Source organism: Notolepis coatsorum (genome assembly GCF_963971535.1).
Source record: "Notolepis coatsorum genome assembly, chromosome: 1".
Lineage (NCBI taxonomy): Eukaryota > Metazoa > Chordata > Actinopteri > Aulopiformes > Paralepididae > Notolepis > Notolepis coatsorum.
Window position 1 is genome coordinate 205,679,993 of NC_140165.1, and position 20,135 is coordinate 205,700,127.

At 42.9% G+C, this 20,135-nt stretch overlaps 1 protein-coding gene across 1 annotated transcript in view; it reads right to left on the minus strand.

Moving 5' to 3' along the window:
- The window catches only part of cep164 (centrosomal protein 164), a 101,954-nt gene that overhangs the window by 49,705 nt on the left and 32,114 nt on the right, over positions 1-20,135 (minus strand). Inside the window, exons 5-6 of the mRNA XM_084308752.1 lie at positions 2,836-3,000; positions 2,212-2,346 (exon numbers count right to left, since the gene is read on the minus strand). Of these exons, the coding sequence (XP_084164878.1) occupies positions 2,212-2,346; positions 2,836-3,000 (300 nt within the window). The remainder of the gene's footprint in view (positions 1-2,211; positions 2,347-2,835; positions 3,001-20,135) is intronic.

A 20,135-nucleotide genomic window follows, 5' to 3' on the forward strand; every position in this document is an offset into this window, starting at 1 on the left:
GATTTGCTTCTAGGATGGAACCTAGGTATGTAATTTCATCTTTCCTTGTGACAATATTGTCACCCACTGTAACTGAGAAGCCGTCGGCCTTGCTGAGTTTGTTATTTGAACCGAAGAGAATGGACTCTGTTTTACCCAGGTGTAATGATAGTTTGTTGTCAGCGAGCCAGGTGCAGATTTTGACTAGTTCCGAGCTGAGGGTTTTTTCAACCTGTAACTTGTTCTTGTCAGAGACCAGCAGGGCTGAGTCGTCCGTGAACAGGAACAAGTTGCAGTCACAAGCTGACAACATGTGATTTGCATAAATTAGCGGTAACAGTAGCGGTCCTAATATGCTTCCTTGTGGAACACCACAGTTCACTGTGAGCGGGGGGGGATAGGGTACTGTTTACCTCCACCATCTGTTCTCTCCCCTCCAGGTAGGATTGCATCCAGCTCACTGATAGACTATCAAAACCAATTGCATTTAGCTTGTCAATCAGAATGGAGTGATTGACAGTGTCGAAGGCCTTTTGTAGGACCAGCATGACCATGCCGCAGTATTTGCCTGTGTCCACCTCTTGTTTGATGTGGTCGTTCAAATAGAGAAGGCATGTGTCAGTAGAGTGGGATGTTCTGAAGCCAGATTGGAATTCGAAGATTAGATTTTTTTCGACCTGTTCGTATACTATTTTTTCCATGACTTTCGAGATGGAGGTAAGAATAGAAACAGGGCGGTAGTTGCCTGGATCTAATTTGCTGCCCTTTTTGTGCAGGGGGGTTACTCTCGCAATTTTGAAGTCTTTGGGTACGTGTCCCTGTTTTATGGAGAGGTTTATTATGTGTGTGATGACTGGGGTGATGGCGGCTGCTGAGTCTCTGAGGAATTTGGAGGGGATATTGTCATGGCCAGTGGCCTTGTTAGGTTGGAGGGCGCTCAGTTTTTTGAGTACCTCAGCTGTTTCCATTTCTAGTTTGAAATCGTCTTTGCGGACCCCTAGGCTATGATGTGTTCTACCCCAAAATGCCCTGAGTGGAAGGGTAGTTTATTTACCTGGCTATGTTTGTGAAGAAAAGGTTTAAGTAATTGGCCACATCCAGCTTGTCTGTGATGAGCGTGTTGTCCGTCTTTATGTTTATGTTTGAAAATCTGGTTTTAAGTTTTTTACTGCAGCCTAGTTGATTATTGAGTAATTTCCAAAGTTCACAGGGTTTATTTTTGTTTTCCTCAGTTTTGTCATTGATGAAATTCTTTTTTGCAATTTTGATCATGGAGTTTACTTCATTTCTTAGTCTGTTTCTTTGCAGTTTGAGTTCAGTCACGTGGGCTTGGAGTTCACTGCTCGAGCTTTTGGTAAGCTTTGACTGACTTTTACGAAACTCAGAGCATTTTTTGTCTCTGGTTTTCATAGCGGTCAGTATTTCTGAGTGCATCCACGGCTCAGCGTGATTTTTTACCCATGATGTGTGTTATGTCACCAGCAACAGCAGCAGTTTAATTGGAGTGAATCGACTAACTCAGTAGTTAGCATGAATTTTCAAGATAAAGTCAATAAAGTGCGTAAATGCAACAGCAATGATCGCTTATCACTAGGGCTGTACCGAATGTCATTTTTTAACATTCAAATCTTTTTCAAATATAAATCTTTTTTTATCCTCAAACTAAATCCTCAATTTGAATAAAGTGATTAATCAGATTAAATTAGTATTTTTTTCTTATTAAATCCACTTTCTTTAATGAATATAACTCATCAGTTTCGTCAACATAAATAATCCAATAAGGGCACGGTTGGTACGAAAGTGATGGTGACGTCTTATAGTATAATACTATATTAGTGTAGCCTAATCTTTAACTGCAACTGTGAAGAAAAACCCCATTGGTTTAAACAGAATGAATAGACACATAAAAAAAATATATACAAAAGAATTTAAAGAATTGATTAAAAATAAAACATTTGAATGTTGATTTAGAATTAGAATGTCAACATTATGATCGAAGCTTCGAAGCATTCGGTACAGCCCTACGTATCACCAATAGAGGGTCATGCAGATTACCATTTAAAAAAAAGCAAATGTCTTTAGTTTAGTTAATAACTTCAATAATAATCCACCCATGAATGTGTTGTTAGGTTACAGTGTATGCTGATGATATAGGAATTTAAGCCCATGCTACTGTTGGACTTGTTGTAAGTTGCACTGGATAATGCCTAAAATGTAAATGTTATACCACACCTCATTCTCAGAAATGTTGTCTTCATCATCATTATCATCATCATCATCATCTTCATTTAAGCCAGGCAGAGATAGAGACACCCTCTCCTCCTGCCTGCTGCCCAAGACACTAGATACACCACTGCCCCAAGGAATCTGGTAAAGAGACAAAGTACATATTTACAGAAAATATCAACCGGCTAAAGATATTCAGACCGATTTTAAATACAGTGACCGCTGGCCCGGTTTTCTCTGATAAGGCTGTTCCCTTGTGAGTGTACTATGGCTGCTGTTCATCCTTGTTTTCATGTGCCCATGTAGATTAAGCAACTCTTTGCTATTGTCATTGGTCAGGAACAATCTAGACAGAGGGCTGAAGTAGCACTTGTAAGCCGTGCCAAAAGCAGCTGGATCAGACCCATGGAATGATAAACTCCAAGTCATATCAGGCTGGGAATCAATGTATTCACCAGCCACTGTGGCCAATGGATGGAATCAGTTTGTTCCCTGCCTCAAATGGTATGTGTGGTTAACAAGCAAATATGAGCAAAAACAAAAAGGAGCAAGTCGTGAGGCTGGATCCAGGCAACCTTTTCTCTTGTGCGAGCTGAACAAACGTGAACATTAGGGGGCTTGAGATCTCACCACCAGGGAGGTCTTAAGGGGCTCCAGTCCCCCAGAGGTGCCCAGAGATCTTTTAAGAGCGGCACTGGATCCAGAAAGAGGACCTGGGCCGGGAGCATCCAGGCCTCTCAGCGGAGCCAGGCTGCCTAGCGGCGAGGGCAGGTGCCCCAGGGATGCAGTCAGTGGCTAGAGGGAAGAGAGAGAACAAGAGGGGGAGAGATTAGCTCAACATACAAGCAGTCCAGTCACACGAGGGGGGTAGACCATGACAGAGAGCAAATATGTGCTTGTCTATGTAGATAAGAGACTGTATAATGTCCAGATGAAAATCTTAGGTTATTCCTTTATATGATGCATGAGATGCAACTCAGTTGCATGTACCCAAGTTGCATGAAAAGGCTGCATGTGTAAAGCCAGCCTACTTTATGAAAGTACAGCCCAGCGAGAAGAAACTCAAAGCTCATTGCCCTCCTATTGCTTCAAAGAACAGGTGGCAAGTGACTACTGCTATTTGTAAAACTAATATCGTAGCTCCACTTACGGTCTTTTCGGGCCAATTTTGGCATGCACTAACGGTTCCTTCTTGGGGATTCACTCGTAGCTAAGAGCAGGATTTACGAGTGCGTGCCATGCTTTCGCCGCCAAAAACGAGTATACTTGTATTTTTTTCCCTTTATTTATTTATTATTATTATACTAAACAGTCAGCTGGACCTTCTTGTGTGATCCAAGTAGCTCTGATTGAATTCGAATTGAAGTGACGATCGAATCCCGATAGGTGGCAGTATCGCCTACCTTTTGAACTGGGCTAGTTTACTGTGGGGGGGAGGGTTTGCTCACTCACTGCTGGGCACAATAGTAGCCACTAGCCTGCGGACTGCCTATGCAATGGCGAGCGAACTATTGGAGATTATTATGAAGAGGACAAAACGATCACACTTATGGATGATAAGGTGCGTTTTCACCAGACTACATAGGACTCAGCACTTCTGGTAAATCATAAAAAGACCGAGCCGAGCATGTAACATTATCTGTCGCCGACAACAGAGTTGAGAGCACCCCAGACTAGAGCCAACTATAACGTTCGGCAATGGTGATCGCCTAGAGAGCGAACTATTGGAGATTATTATGAAGAGGACAAGCGGTGACGATCCATCCATAACATAAGATGCGTTTTCACCAGACTATGTTGGATTCTAGTATTTTCAAACAGGCTGTTTGGATGTAACGTTACTGCCAGAGCCAACTAACGTTATTTATTGTTCCTGTTCTGACCCAGACACTTCGGAGCAAGAGTGGACAGGGTTTTGTTGGACCTGCTGACAAAGGTAACATCTATTTTACCAAACCCCATCATAAAACATGCCTTTGTAATGATCCCAACGTCAGAAACCCCCACCCCACATGGTGGCTTTGTGAATAGAACTATTCTACTATGGTCATGTTTACCTTTGACCTGGAAATAATATAGGTGTCAGGCGAGCAACCCGCACGAAATGTGCATGCTGCACAAAAAACACGTAATATCTCGCGTTCCAGGAAACGAGACTGGATCATTTTGAAACGGGACGGGTTTTAGCCTGGGATTGCGCATGAACGAAGGTATGTAGAAATTAACGGTTTGTTCCCTGTTGGAGTATAAATATTGCCTTTCAAATGAGCCATACTATTGTCTCCATAGCTATAATATAGAATATACGATGGGTCTGCAAACATCGTGAAAATGGTCAAAACCGCTGGCGCCAGGGAGTACAGATGGAAAAACAGCGTGGCAGTCAATGAGTTAAGGGCTTTATTTGGGAGGAATCATGGTGATTGCGTTCACGACGATTCTACAGACATCCTTGGAATTAAACAATTATAATAATAATAGATATGTAGGGCTGTACCGAATGTCATTTTTTAACATTCAAAGCTTCTATTGAAGTATTCGAACAATGCTTCGAATGTCTGTCGTCATATTTTATTACGTAATCAAAAACAATATTTTTTTGCGTGCGTGCGTGTGTGCTGAGGCAGGTGGCCAGGAGTGCGAATATATATATATATACTGTATATATAGTATATCTTTTTTAATTAATGCCTGGTTTGGTTTGGCAACTACACTGCCCAGGACAGGAAGGCTCTGCAGAGTAGTATTGCACTACCACCCATACAGGACTTATAAACCAGGAGGTGCAGATCAAGAGCCTGTAGAATAATGAAGGACCCTCATGACCCCAACAACAGTCTGTTTAAACTGCTGCAGTCAGGCAAGCACCTCCGCATTCATGCAGCGAAAACAGAGACTCAGACTCAGCTTCTTCCCCCAGGCCATCAGAACACTCAATACAGATTACTCCACATACAAGCACACATGACCACACACACTACACATCCTCACTTACACTCTCTCACACACCCTACATACATAATAGACTACAAAAAGGTGACTTTAAAAACTACTGTGGTAAATATTGACGATGAATTTCATAATTAATATGTGTGAATAAATTAGAGAACCATAAATGTAAAGCCAGATGTACCTTTCAATAGCAGAGTGGACTCAGTGGCTAAAAACAGTCTCAACTGTCAGTGAGACAGCTGCATCAGATAACAGCTGCAACAGTTACTTCAACCCCCACTCAAGCAATGACTAAATTAGAGAACTAACGACACCTTCTCGAACTGACTGTATGTAAATGCTGATCAGAGAAAGCTGGGTTGACCACAAGGCAGACCAGTTTAGACTTGTTGAAGCATGCATGGACACTAACTCACAGACACAGTAATCTATTAATCAACTGTTTAGTATCAAAAGGTATTATATGATGTCTGGTATCAGTCTTAGAAAGCACTGACTGTACTTGGATGATATTAGACATCTATAGCCATATAGAAGGAATGTTAAAGTTATATATTATTCATTTAAGAGGAGATTTCTGTAGGGACAGACCCAATCAGGAAGACACTGACGGGGGCCACTAGCGTCCCCCTCTGGGTATTGAGTCAAGATCCACATGGGAGATCAAAGGGGGGGGGGCAGCCAGCCTCCCCCCAGAGAAACCCAGAGGGAGGGGCTGCCAGCGCCCACCGGACACCCCCACAAGCAGACGCTGGATTGGACCAGCCATATGTATTATTGGCTAGAAATGATAGTTTATAAGGCCCTACATAGGGTTATTCTGGAGCTCTCGGACCCAACCAGGGGTCTGGGGGCTCCCCCACCGCTTCGAAACCACCCAGAAACAACCGTGAGCTGATGCATTGTACGTGAGTAAAATCATGGGAAACACCAAATGGTTGTTTATAGATTAGAGTAATGTTGTACAGATCCCTGATCTGTAAACCAGATTTACTCATGTATAATGTGTACAGTAAACCATGTATGTTCAAATTATGTTAACCAAGTGACTGTTTGATGTGCAGTATTTAGGTTTGAAGATGCAAACCTGATTGTGATATTTCTGTACAACAGACAGCTGTTAAATATTATCTGATCATCTTTTGTATGTAGAAGTCAACCTTTTATTCACCTTGAACTCCTGGCTCTAATCAAATAAATCAGCTGAGTTGAACTACAATTCTGGTTTGTCTGGCGTACACGTTTTATTCTTCATCTGCATTAAGCCAGATGAGGAGACCAACCATTCTATCAAGTATGAATCTTTCCTCCTCCGTCCAGATAATCAATCTCATTGTAATTGTGCTACAATAACCTCAAATTATTGTAGAAAGTCTGTGGGGATTTTACTACAGAAATGGTGCCGTGTTGCCCTACCCTTCGTGTCTCCCCCTGAAAAGGTGCGGTAGGGTCTTGTTATATGTATCATATCTGGATCTTGCTGTGTGTTGGGGACACGGGGCGAAGAGCTGGGGTGTTGCTGCGTTTGAAGTGATTAACGATGGGCTTGTTGTCTGAATGGATGAGGGAGAGATGGAGGTTGGTTGTGTACGCCACTGTTTGGGGCCCGCGGTGAATATGGCGTCTGCATGCAGGGTTGGGGGTTGCGGTGGGAACAACTGGAGCGGTAAATGCAATATTATTAAAAACAGACTGCTTTGTTTTGTCAGCCAGGACAACAAAGAACTGCTTTATACTGAAAACAGACTATATCAACAACAACAATATTTTAGCTTGTGTGTCCGGAGGTATGACGATCGCGCTTGTTGTGCAGTGAACATGCAAACGTAGGCTTTTTGTGTTTGTGTGTTCATTCAGACACAGGAGGCCGGTCTCGGCCCAGCGGGCCACGGGAGTTAGTTAACTCGTATGGAATGTACGTTGTGAACTATACGGGGGAGTTGCACCAGGAAGGGTGGTGGCGCACAGACTATCTGGTCATGTTGTGGGAGCTAGCGTCGCATGACGGCAGGTAAAAGGCTTTTCTTGCTAGGAAGCACGGTTATTCTGTTGTATACGACAGGGGCGCGTTCTGAGTATATAATTGCCCTAAAATTATTCTCAGGAAGAGGGCGCAGGTAAGACGAGGAGATTTGACTGTTCTGAAATGGAAGGGGAGCTGGGTCCAAGGTGCATTGTGTCCCTGCTTGTAGTCACAGATAGCGGGACGGGGACCGTGAGTGACGGGTCAGTATGGGCATAATTGCGTCGGGCTAAGGGTTCTGTTACTATTTCAGAACATACGAGTCAAGTATGGTGAAAGGTTGTTGACCCTGGCATGATCAGCGCAGGGGTCTGTGCGATTGCAGGATTAAAACGTAGTAGTTAATGGAGATGTAGGGTGCCGGCGTGTTCAGGGTGCGTAGTACGTTCTCTTGAGCGAAACCGGCCTGTTGATTAATTACGTTCGCTGTGATACAAAAACGATTCGGTCGAACTGACTGATAAGTACTTAATGGTTTTGTTATGATATTTTGATGACCAACGGACATATTATGTTGGAGGCGAGTCCTACTGTTGGCTGGGGCTAGCTAGCTTAGCTCTGTGGAAAAGTCCGCGGTGGAACTGGGGACGTTACAATGGCGTTATGAGAGGATTGATTAAACACTGTGGCGGCGATTACAAGTAAGAGGCGGATTGAGACGCAGGGCGGCGAAATTGTGGCCGTTTTGAGGGTTATTATTAATGCGGTAACGATTGTGTACGATATTAAGAAGTCGCTGCTTGATGACGTCATGGTGTTGCGTGGAGAGTGTGAAAGCGCCCATGGAGCCGGAAGAAGAGAAGGGTAGGAGAAAGGATTCGTGATTGACTATATGTGCGGCGTTGGTTGGTGAGAATGTTTTAAAAATTGTTCTTCTTTTATAGGGGTTGGTTATTTTAGGCTTGTGTGAGTTGTTTATGCTTTGATTGGTACTGAGCGAATTGCGTGGATGAATGGATCTTGGAAAGCACGGCTTCCGTGAGGGCCTTGAACGTCGCATCAGAGCTGGCTAAGCTAGTTAGCTTGCGGGCTGTTGTTGTGTGGCGTTTGCGGGCGACATATGTTACGTTTCGAGTTTTGAGAATGATGTTTGGGGAGGGGTAGAGAACGTGGCAGGTTATGAATGTCGGGGCATGTTATGAATGTGTGGCAGAATTTGGTTGTCGTAGCAACGTTATGGGGACAGTCGCAACGTTGGCCACTGCGCATGCGCGGTACAGCGTGGATCCATGCATTCGTAATTCATAATTCGCTCGGGGCCAGGGATAACGGGTAATTGTATATTGTACATTATAATGGACTCTGCATTATGTAAAATGGTTGTATTAAGTATATTGTACATTCTGTGGGTTGTAAACAATGTTCTGGGAGTGGGTTTGGTGGTGTTACTACAAATTATATAGGTGTAAGCATGTGGTGGGATGATTTAAAATACATGCCCTTAACTTACTTGTAATAAATGGGCAGTAAATATGTTACACAGGGGGAGTCTTATCCAAGGCATATCGCTTGCGTCATATTTTGATTAAAGCGTCTACATTATAGTCACATGTCATCTGTATACAGTGGTAGGCGTTCCCGGAATATCCTGTTTACAGTTATCAGACATAGCATGGTGGGAACTTAACTGATAAATAATGTGCTTTTTAGGATGTACAAGTGTGTTTTGATTATTTTAAGATGTTTGTATGAGGGAAATCTTTAGTACACTGTTATTATGTGGACACAGGTCTCAGATTTATGGGAGATTATAATTTGTTGGTGGGGCCTTGTTGTCTGTGTAAAAAAGCAGTTTTGTTAGTACATTGGCGATTTAATACAAGTGCACGGGCTAGGAAACATAACATTGTTAGTGGTTGGTTTACGTACGCACATTTTGACACAGGAATATTTTTATCCAAGGGGGGAGGAGTAGTTGATTGATTAAAAATAGTCACGTTTGTATATAGGAACATTCCTAAACCTGTTTACAACAATTGAGGCTTGGTGCACATTTAGGACTAACCACTATAATGTTATGCTGAGATGAAACATGCTTACATGTAAAATGTTCTATAGTTGATAGCGTATTTCCAGTTTTTTAATTTGTGTAACGTGTACAATGGTAAGCTTGAGGATAATAATGTTGTGTTTTATGTAGCTTGATGTAAGATACTTGTTATAGCTTTAATACACTGTTGATTTAAATAGGATTAGGGAGGGGATTAGGCACCCCGAACCTCTAGTCCTTAACAGGCGGCAGTGGGCTCGCAAGAGTCTGGGCGCACGTTAAACACAAATCTATAGTGCTGGGGAGAAACTGAAGGCCCTCGTGCGTAACGAGGTATGAATTAACATACCACTGTGGTACCGTCTAGTCGGCCCTGATGTCGCATGTAAGGTAAATGTTGGCACTGGGTGGTACGTGGGCGACAGTCCACACCTAGGAGCAGGGCGGTGCACCGGAGGGGGCACAGCTCCTGCCGTGAACAGGCAAGGCTGGCGAAAACGGTCAATATTTCCATGCCCAGAGCAAGCGGGGTGGGGACAAGACCGTCGGTTTCTAAACTGAGTGGCTGATAGGTACTACGGACAGTCAGCCGCTTGGGGTCCTGACTTGATGACGGACTATGAGGTCGCTATCGACTGGGTCGTCAGCCGGTTGGGAGAGCGTTATGGCAGAGACCATAAATGCACCTGGCTCAATGTACAGTCAGGCCACAGTAACCTTACTAGCCGATACAGGGTTAGTAGGCGAGTTGTGCTTCTGTGATCAGTGTTTTTGAAAAGAAAATGCTGGGAAGCAGAGGGATGAGGGGTGTCAATTCAGAGGAATCTGGATTGTCTCTCCTAAGATTGGAAAGGGGCCCAGCCTTAAACTGCACCTGAAGGTAAAATAAGGGGGCTTCTTCTGTTCATGAGAGGAGACCTTACCGCCGGAAGTGGAGACCTGCATCTCTGTTGGGGGAGAGGGGCCGGCGTCGGACAAGGCAGTCCTAAGAAAGGAGCTGGTTGTACCGTCGTAGCGGACTGCCTAAACCTTACGGGGAGAGGTGCATCTAAGTAGGGGAAGGAGTGCATCCGAACGGGAGGAGGGTACTCTTAACTGGAAGGAGGTTAAAAGGGTCAAAGCGAATGTTTATATTATTTGCTAAATGTTTTTATAGTTGAGACAGGAAGCGTGCTAATACAGGACACAGCTGATGGAGGAGTGAGCACAGTAATTGAATTAGGATAGCCAGCTCAGATGAGGTTAATTACATTGGGGGGCTACCTGTTTGATTAGAAGGATTAGCTTTGGCTCTCAGGACACTGGGTATGTTTTGGGGTCTATCGCTGAGGGGGTTCCCAGACTTCCTCTGGATGTGAGGAGTAGAAGATACAGTGAGAACTGTATGGTGAGAAAGTGTGTGTTGTATTAGCCAGAGATGAGTGTGTAGCCAGATGAGAGAGTAGAAGAGATGAGCGCAGGGGAACTAACCCATTGTCGGTCTGTGGTTGATTAACGAGTGTATGAGAGAGATATATGTTTATAATATGAATGAGGCGTGGATGATGTTGAATTGTGAGAATGTGTTGTGGCATTGTGAGAGTGGAGTTTGGTTGAGCTGGTACAGATGGTATTTTTTATTTAAATTTAATTTTTGTATGTATGTGTGAGATTGAGATGTCCTTTAGTGAATGATTGAGCGGGGGATGGGGGCAAAGAGGGCTTTGTCTACCCATTCACACACAGGCACACACACACACACCCATTCACATTCACACACACACACACACACACACACACCCATTCACATTCACACACACACACACACACACACACACAGACACGCACACACACACACACACACGTACACACACAGACACACACACACACACACAGACACACACAGACACACATTCACACAATTTGGGTGTTTAGGTAAGGAGTGTATCGAACCACTTGGGTTATACCATTATCATTTGTTTCATATCATTTGTTTTACTGCATTTGATTTGATTTCTGTTGAATGTTTTGTAGGGATGAGGTATTGAATTTAAATTTTTGGATTTCTTTTCTATTTTTATCTATGATTGTGTGGCCTGAATGGGTGTGAATGGAGCCTGTAGAGGGTGACTGTGCTGGCTTGAAAGGTTTTAAATTTCTTTTCTTTTCTTTTTTAGTAACCATTGAGGTGGTCTACATGTCACATCTGTGGGAATGTTTTTTTTTGATTATTTGCCTTTTGTTTTTTGTTTGTTGTTTCTCTGGAAGGACTGTTGGAGCATGAGATGCATTGGGACAGATCGATGACAGTTAAGTGGTCCCATTACGTTTTGCATAATGATTAACCATTTGGCGTCTCTTGAGAAATATTTGACATATTGTATAAGGAAAATTTGTTCTGTGTTTTTGTTCCCTTGCAGTTCAGGCGGAGGGGGAGGATGGACCGTCACAAGTGGGGGGATCATGGGGAAAATGTGTAGGAATACATTTCATTAGATTATGACACGATGGTGTGACCCGTTCAGTCAGTTCCTGTGGGAGATTGTTGGATTATGAAGAGAGGTCGCTTGGGACTCTACCCCTCCTTCAATATAAGCCCCGAATACAAAGGCCGGAGGTTGAGACATACCTCCAGACTGACGGAGTCGGTCGTCTGTAGATCCATGGAAATACAGTCGTGGGACAGAATATGACGAGGTCCAGGCCTAAAAACAGTGGCTTCAGCTGAGGCTGGCCGACATGGGGTGGAGGGGGGGGGGCGAAAACGGTCGGAGACTGTGCAACCAAAGCGTTGAACAAGGGCCTCTGTATGATTGATTGGTGTGTTGGACGGGAAGTGACTGAACGGTAACAACTGGTATAGATTATGACACAACGCGAGAGTACTAAACTAAACACATACACATAGTTAGGGTAAAGAGTAAGGTGTAGGTTATGGCCGACGTGGTGGAAGTTTTTTTCCCTTGCGTGATGCTCCTCCCTCCCTGTCCGTCTGTGCGCAGAGGTGGTAAGATTTATGTCCATAGGGATGTTCATAAAAGGGGGGAGAGGTGAGAAGACCAACTGGGTTGATTATGCAAAATGTGATTGGGCTGACTTGGAAAAGGAATTAACAGGAGAGGAGAAGCAAAATGTATGAAAGAATGAAGAATAATCTCTGTGTCTCCACAGATCATGTCAACGGATACCATAATTTTAAAAAAAACTGTGTTTTACTTTAATGTGTAAATGTTTAGATTACATTGTTTTAATTGTTTTCAACAAATAAGCCTCTGGCTGTGAGCCCAGAGGAACAAAGCCGGATGATAGTAGGTGGTAAACACTGTTTCATCAAAGGCAGAATATGTTAATTGGGGAGCTGGATGAATGGGTCACCAGGATTCCCCGGGAGGGGGCCATAGTCAGGGGAATGTGGGGGAGAAAAGAAGAAGACAAGAAGAAACTAATTGATGATATGTACCAAAGAATAATGAAAAAGAAAAAATATGAGAAAAAAGAAAAATTGGGAAAAATATGATTTTTATTATTATATTGTATGGTTAGTATGTATAGAAAATCAAGTCAATATACAGTATGTGACAATGAGAATTGTCAAAGTGGGGAAATGTGGTAATATTGCATTGGAATTTCATAATTAATGCACCATGGGAAACACCAAATGGTTGTTTATAGATTAGAGTAATGTTGTACAGATCCCTGATCTGTAAACCAGATTTACTCATGTATAATGTGTACAGTAAACCATGTATGTTCAAATTATGTTAACCAAGTGACTGTTTGATGTGCAGTATTTAGGTTTGAAGATGCAAACCTGATTGTGATATTTCTGTACAACAGACAGCTGTTAAATATTATCTGATCATCTTTTGTATGTAGAAGTCAACCTTTTATTCACCTTGAACTCCTGGCTCTAATCAAATAAATCAGCTGAGTTGAACTACAATTCTGGTTTGTCTGGCGTACACGTTTTATTCTTCATCTGCATTAAGCCAGATGAGGAGACCAACCATTCTATCAAGTATGAATCTTTCCTCCTCCGTCCAGATAATCAATCTCATTGTAATTGTGCTACAATAACCTCAAATTATTGTAGAAAGTCTGTGGGGATTTTACTACAGAAATGGTGCCGTGCTGCCCTACCCTTCGTGTCTCCCCCTGAAAAGGTGCGGTAGGGTCTTGTTATATGTATCATATCTGGATCTTGCTGTGTGTTGGGGACACGGGGCGAAGAGCTGGGGTGTTGCTGCGTTTGAAGTGATTAACGATGGGCTTGTGGTCTGAATGGATGAGGGAGAGATGGAGGTTGGTTGTGTACGCCACTGTTTGGGGCCCGCGGTGAATATGGCGTCTGCATGCAGGGTTGGGGGTTGCGGTGGGAACAACTGGAGCGGTAAATGCAATATTATTAAAAACAGACTGCTTTGTTTTGTCAGCCAGGACAACAAAGAACTGCTTTATACTGAAAACAGACTATATCAACAACAACAATATTTTAGCTTGTGTGTCCGGAGGTATGACGATCGCGCTTGTTGTGCAGTGAACATGCAAACGTAGGCTTTTTGTGTTTGTGTGTTCATTCAGACACAGGAGGCCGGTCTCGGCCCAGCGGGCCACGGGAGTTAGTTAACTCGTATGGAATGTACGTTGTGAACTATACGGGGGAGTTGCACCAGGAAGGGTGGTGGCGCACAGACTATCTGGTCATGTTGTGGGAGCTAGCGTCGCATGACGGCAGGTAAAAGGCTTTTCTTGCTAGGAAGCACGGTTATTCTGTTGTATACGACAGGGGCGCGTTCTGAGTATATAATTGCCCTAAAGTTATTCTCAGGAAGAGGGCGCAGGTAAGACGAGGAGATTTGACTGTTCTGAAATGGAAGGGGAGCTGGGTCCAAGGTGCATTGTGTCCCTGCTTGTAGTCACAGATAGCGGGACGGGGACCGTGAGTGACGGGTCAGTATGGGCATAATTGCGTCGGGCTAAGGGTTCTGTTACTATTTCAGAACATACGAGTCAAGTATGGTGAAAGGTTGTTGACCCTGGCATGATCAGCGCAGGGGTCTGTGCGATTGCAGGATTAAAACGTAGTAGTTAATGGAGATGTAGGGTGCCGGCGTGTTCAGGGTGCGTAGTACGTTCTCTTGAGCGAAACCGGCCTGTTGATTAATTACGTTCGCTGTGATACAAAAACGATTCGGTCGAACTGACTGATAAGTACTTAATGGTTTTGTTATGATATTTCGATGACCAACGGACATATTATGTTTGAGGCGAGTCCTACTGTTGGCTGGGGCTAGCTAGCTTAGCTCTGTGGAAAAGTCCGCGGTGAAACTGGGGACGTTACAATGGCGTTATGAGAGGATTGATTAAACACTGTGGCGGCGATTACAAGTAAGAGGCGGATTGAGACGCAGGGTGGCGAAATTGTGGCCGTTTTGAGGGTTATTATTAATGCGGTAACGATTGTGTACGATATTAAGAAGTCGCTGCTTGATGACGTCATGGTGTTGCGTGGAGAGTGTGAAAGCGCCCATGGAGCCGGAAGAAGAGAAGGGTAGGAGAAAGGATTCGTGATTGACTATATGTGCGGCGTTGGTTGGTGAGAATGTTTTAAAAATTGTTCTTCTTTTATAGGGGTTGGTTATTTTAGGCTTGTGTGAGTTGTTTATGCTTTGATTGGTACTGAGCGAATTGCGTGGATGAATGGATCTTGGAAAGCACGGCTTCCGTGAGGGCCTTGAACGTCGCATCAGAGCTGGCTAAGCTAGTTAGCTTGCGGGCTGTTGTTGTGTGGCGTTTGCGGGCGACATATGTTACGTTTCGAGTTTTGAGAATGATGTTTGGGGAGGGGTAGAGAACGTGGCAGGTTATGAATGTCGGGGCATGTTATGAATGTGTGGCAGAATTTGGTTGTCGTAGCAACGTTATGGGGACAGTCGCAACGTTGGCCACTGCGCATGCGCGGTACAGCGTGGATCCATGCATTCGTAATTCATAATTCGCTCGGGGCCAGGGATAACGGGTAATTGTATATTGTACATTATAATGGACTCTGCATTATGTAAAATGGTTGTATTAAGTATATTGTACATTCTGTGGGTTGTAAACAATGTTCTGGGAGTGGGTTTGGTGGTGTTACTACAAGTTATATAGGTGTAAGCATGTGGTGGGATGATTTAAAATACATGCCCTTAACTTACTTGTAATAAATGGGCAGTAAATATGTTACACAGGGGGAGTCTTATCCAAGGCATATCGCTTGCGTCATATTTTGATTAAAGCGTCTACATTATAGTCACATGTCATCTGTATACAGTGGTAGGCGTTCCCGGAATATCCTGTTTACAGTTATCAGACATAGCATGGTGGGAACTTAACTGATAAATAATGTGCTTTTTAGGATGTACAAGTGTGTTTTGATTATTTTAAGATGTTTGTATGAGGGAAATCTTTAGTACACTGTTATTGTGTGGACACAGGTCTCAGATTTATGGGAGATTATAATTTGTTGGTGGGGCCTTGTTGTCTGTGTAAAAAAGCAGTTTTGTTAGTACATTGGCGATTTAATACAAGTGCACGGGCTAGGAAACATAACATTGTTAGTGGTTGGTTTACGTACGCACATTTTGACACAGGAATATTTTTATCCAAGGGGGGAGGAGTAGTTGATTGATTAAAAATAGTCACGTTTGTATATAGGAACATTCCTAAACCTGTTTACAACAATTGAGGCTTGGTGCAAATTTAGGACTAACCACTATAAATGTTATGCTGAGATGAAACATGCTTACATGTAAAATGTTCTATAGTTGATAGCGTATTTCCAGTTTTTTAATTTGTGAAACGTGTACAATGGTAAGCTTGAGGAAAATAATGTTGTGTTTTATGTAGCTTGATGTAAGATACTTGTTATAGCTTTAATACACTGTTGATTTAAATAGGAGAATGTTTATATTATTTGCTAAATGTTTTTATAGTGAAATTTGATACAAGCCCGGTTGTGAAGCAGGATAATTTACTGATGCTTGTTTTAGATTGCTAAATCTTTAATGCACTGTTGATATGGTTAGGACATGTGTTTATGCTTGTTTTAGATTGTTAAAATCTTTGATATAAGTGTTAAAGTGTTGACACAAGCCTTCGACTTGTAGCATAATTTATTGATGGAGGCTTGCTGAAGATGACAAATTTTGACATGAGTGTTTTATTAATCCTTAATAATTTTATACGCTGGGGAGGGGGTTGGCCTCTCCCTGGGAATGTGTGATTAATTCAAAAACCTGGGGGCGCTTGCCTCTGGGAAGATGAGAAGTGTGATTAACCGTTTGATGATTTACAGATGAAGGGTTGTATTACCCAGGGGGGTAGGAATCCTTTTGAGGCGGGCCAATAGGCCCAAGGGGGGTCAGGATGTACAGCTGTTGTTTACAATGGCTGTTTGTTCTTTTATGACAGGATGAGTGAGATTAGATGCAACAGGAGAGAGAGGTGAAGATGCAGGAGACAGTTGGCAGTTATTTTTATGACAGGGGAAATGTTGAGACAGGAAGCGTGCTAATACAGGACACAGCTGATGGAGGAGTGAGCACAGTAATTGAATTAGGATAGCCAGCTCAGATGAGGTTAATTACATTGGGGGGCTACCTGTTTGATTAGAAGGAATAGCGGTAGACTCTCAGGGTACTAGGACTGCTTTGAGGTTCTGTCGTTGAGGGAGAGTTCCTAGACTCTCTCTGGCAGTAGGTAGGAGTGTAGAAATTAAGTGTGAATTGTATTAGCCAGGGATGGGTGTAGCCGGATGAGAGAGTAGAAGAGATGAGCGCAGGGGAACTAACCCATTGTCGGTCTGTGGTTGATTAACGAGTGTATGAGAGAGATATATGTTTATAAAATGAATGAGGCGTGGATGATGTTGAATTGTGAGAATGTGTTGTGGCACTGTGAGAGTGGAGTTTGGTTGAGCTGGTACAGATGGTATTTTTTATTTAAATTTAATTTTTGTATGTATGTGTGAGATTGAGATGTCCTTTAGTGAATGATTGAGCGGGGGTAGGGGCAAGGAGGCTTTGTCTACCCATTTACACACAGGCACACACACACACACCCATTCACATTCACACACACACACACACACACACACACAGACACGCACACACACACACACACACAGACACACACACACACACACAGACACACACAGACACACATTCACACAATTTGGTCACACATGCATGCACACACGCAACTAAGCTTTCACTTAAGGTGAGACTAGTCTTAAAAATAACAAAATGTGTTTAGGTAAGGAGTGTATCGAACCACTTGGGTTATACCATTATCATTTGTTTCATATCATTTGTTTTACTGCATTTGATTTGATTTCTGTTGAATGTTTTGTAGGGATGAGCGATTGAATTTAAATTTTTGGATTTCTTTTCTATTTTTATCTGTGATTGTGTGGCCTGAATGGGTGTGAATGGAGCCTGTAGAGGGTGACTGTGCTGGCTTGAAAGGTTTTAAATTTCTTTTCTTTTCTTTTTTAATAACCATTGAGGTGGTCTACATGTGACATCTGTTGGAATGTTTTTTTGATTATTTGCGTTTTGTTTGTTGTTTCTCTATGATCTGGGGAGAGGACGGTTGGAGCGTAAGATACATTGGATCAGATCAATGGCAGTTAAGTGGTCCCATTACGTTTTGCATAATGATTAAACATTTGGTTTCTCTTGAGGAATATTTGACATGTTGTATAAGGAAAATTTGTTCTGTGTTTTTGTTCCCTTGCAGTTCAGGCGGAGGGGGAGGATGGACCATCACAAGTGGGGGGATCATGGGGAAAATGTGTAGGAATACATTTCATTAGATTATGACACGATGGTGTGACCCGTTCAGTCAGTTCCTGTGGGAGATTGTTGGATTATGAAGAGAGGTCGCTTGGGACTCTACCCCTCCTTCAATATAGCCCCGATACAAAGGCCGGAGGTTGAGACATACCTCCAGACTGACGGAGTCGTTCGTCTGTAGATCCATGGAAATACAGTCATGGGACAGAAAATGACGAGGTCCAGGCCTAAAAACAGTGGCTTCAGCTGAGGCTGGCCGACATGGGGTGGAGGGGGGGGGGGCGAAAACGGTCGGAGACTGTGCAACCAAAGCGTTGAGCAAGGGCCTCTGTGTGATTGATTGGTGTGTTGGACGGGAAGTGACTGAACGGTAACGACTGATATAGATTATGACACAACGCAAGAGTACTAAACTAAACACATACACAAAGGTAGAGTAAAAAGTAAGGTGTAGGTTATGGCCGATATGGTGAGATTTTTTTTTTTTCCTTGCGTGATGCTCCTCCCTCCCTGTCCGTCTGTGCGCAGAGGTGGTGAGATTTATGTCCATAGGGATGTTCATAAAAGGGGGGAGAGGTGAGAAGACCAACTGGGTTGATTATGCAAAATGTGATTGGGCTGACTTGGAAAAGGAATTAACAGGAGAGGAGAAGCAAAATGTATGAAAGAATGAAGAATAATCTCTGTGTCTCCACAGAACATGTCAACGGATACCATAATTTTTAAAAAAAATTGTGTTTTACTTTAATGTGTAATGTTTAGATTACATTGTTTTAATTGTTTTCAACAAATAAGCCTCTGGCTGTGGGCCCAGAGGAACAGAGCCTGATGATAGTAGGTGGTAAACACTGTTTCATTAAAGGCAGAATAGTTTAATTGGGGAGCTGGATGAATGGGTCACCAGGATTCCCCGGGAGGGGGCCATAGTCAGGGGAATGTGGGGAAGAAAAGAAGAAGACAAGAAGAAACTAATTGATGATATGTACCAAAGAATAATGAAAAAGAAAAAATATGAGAAAAAAGAAAAATTGGGAAAAAAAATGATTTTTATTATTATATTGTATGGTTAGTATGTATAGAAAATCAAGTCAATATACAGTATATGACAATTGAATTGTCAAAGTGGGGAAATGTGGTAAATATTGACGATGAATTTCATAATTAATATGTGTGAATAAATTAGAGAACCATAAATGTAAAGCCAGATGTACCTTTCAATAGCAGAGTGGACTCAGTGGGTTAAACAGTCTCAACTGTCAGTTGAGACAGCTGCATCAGATAACAGCTGCAACAGTTACTTCAACCCCCACTCAAGCAATGACTAAATTAGAGAACTAACGACACCTTCTCGAACTGACTGTATGTAAATGCTGATCAGAGAACACTAACTCACAAACAAAGTAATCGATTAATCAACTGTTTAGTATCAAAAGGTCTTATATGATGTCTGGTATCAGTCTTAGAAAGCACTGACTGTACTTGGATGATATTAGACATCTATAGCCATATAGAAGGAATGTTAAAGTTATATATTATTCATTTAAGAGGAGATTTCTGTAGGGACAGACCCAATCAGGAAGACACTGACGGGGGCCACTAGCGTCCCCCTCTGGGTATTGAGTCAAGATCCACACGGGAGATCAAAGGGGGGGGGCAGCCGGCCTCCCCCCAGAGAAACCCAGAGGGAGGGGCTGCCAGCGCCCACCGGACACCCCCACAAGCAGACGCTGGATTGGACCAGCCATATGTATTATTGGCTAGAAATGATAGGATAAAAAGGCCCTACATAGGGTTATTCAGGAGCTCTCGGACCCAACCAGGGGTCTGGGGGCTCCCCCACCGCTTCGAAACCACCCAGAAACAACCGTGAGCTGATGCATTGTACGTGAGTAAAATCATGGGAAACACCAAATGGTTGTTTATAGATTAGAGTAATGTTGTACAGATCCCTGATCTGTAAACCAGATTTACTCATGTATAATGTGTACAGTAAACCATGTATGTTCAAATTATGTTAACCAAGTGACTGTTTGATGTGCAGTATTTAGGTTTGAAGATGCAAACCTGATTGTGATATTTCTGTACAACAGACAGCTGTTAAATATTATCTGATCATCTTTTGTATGTAGAAGTCAACCTTTTATTCACC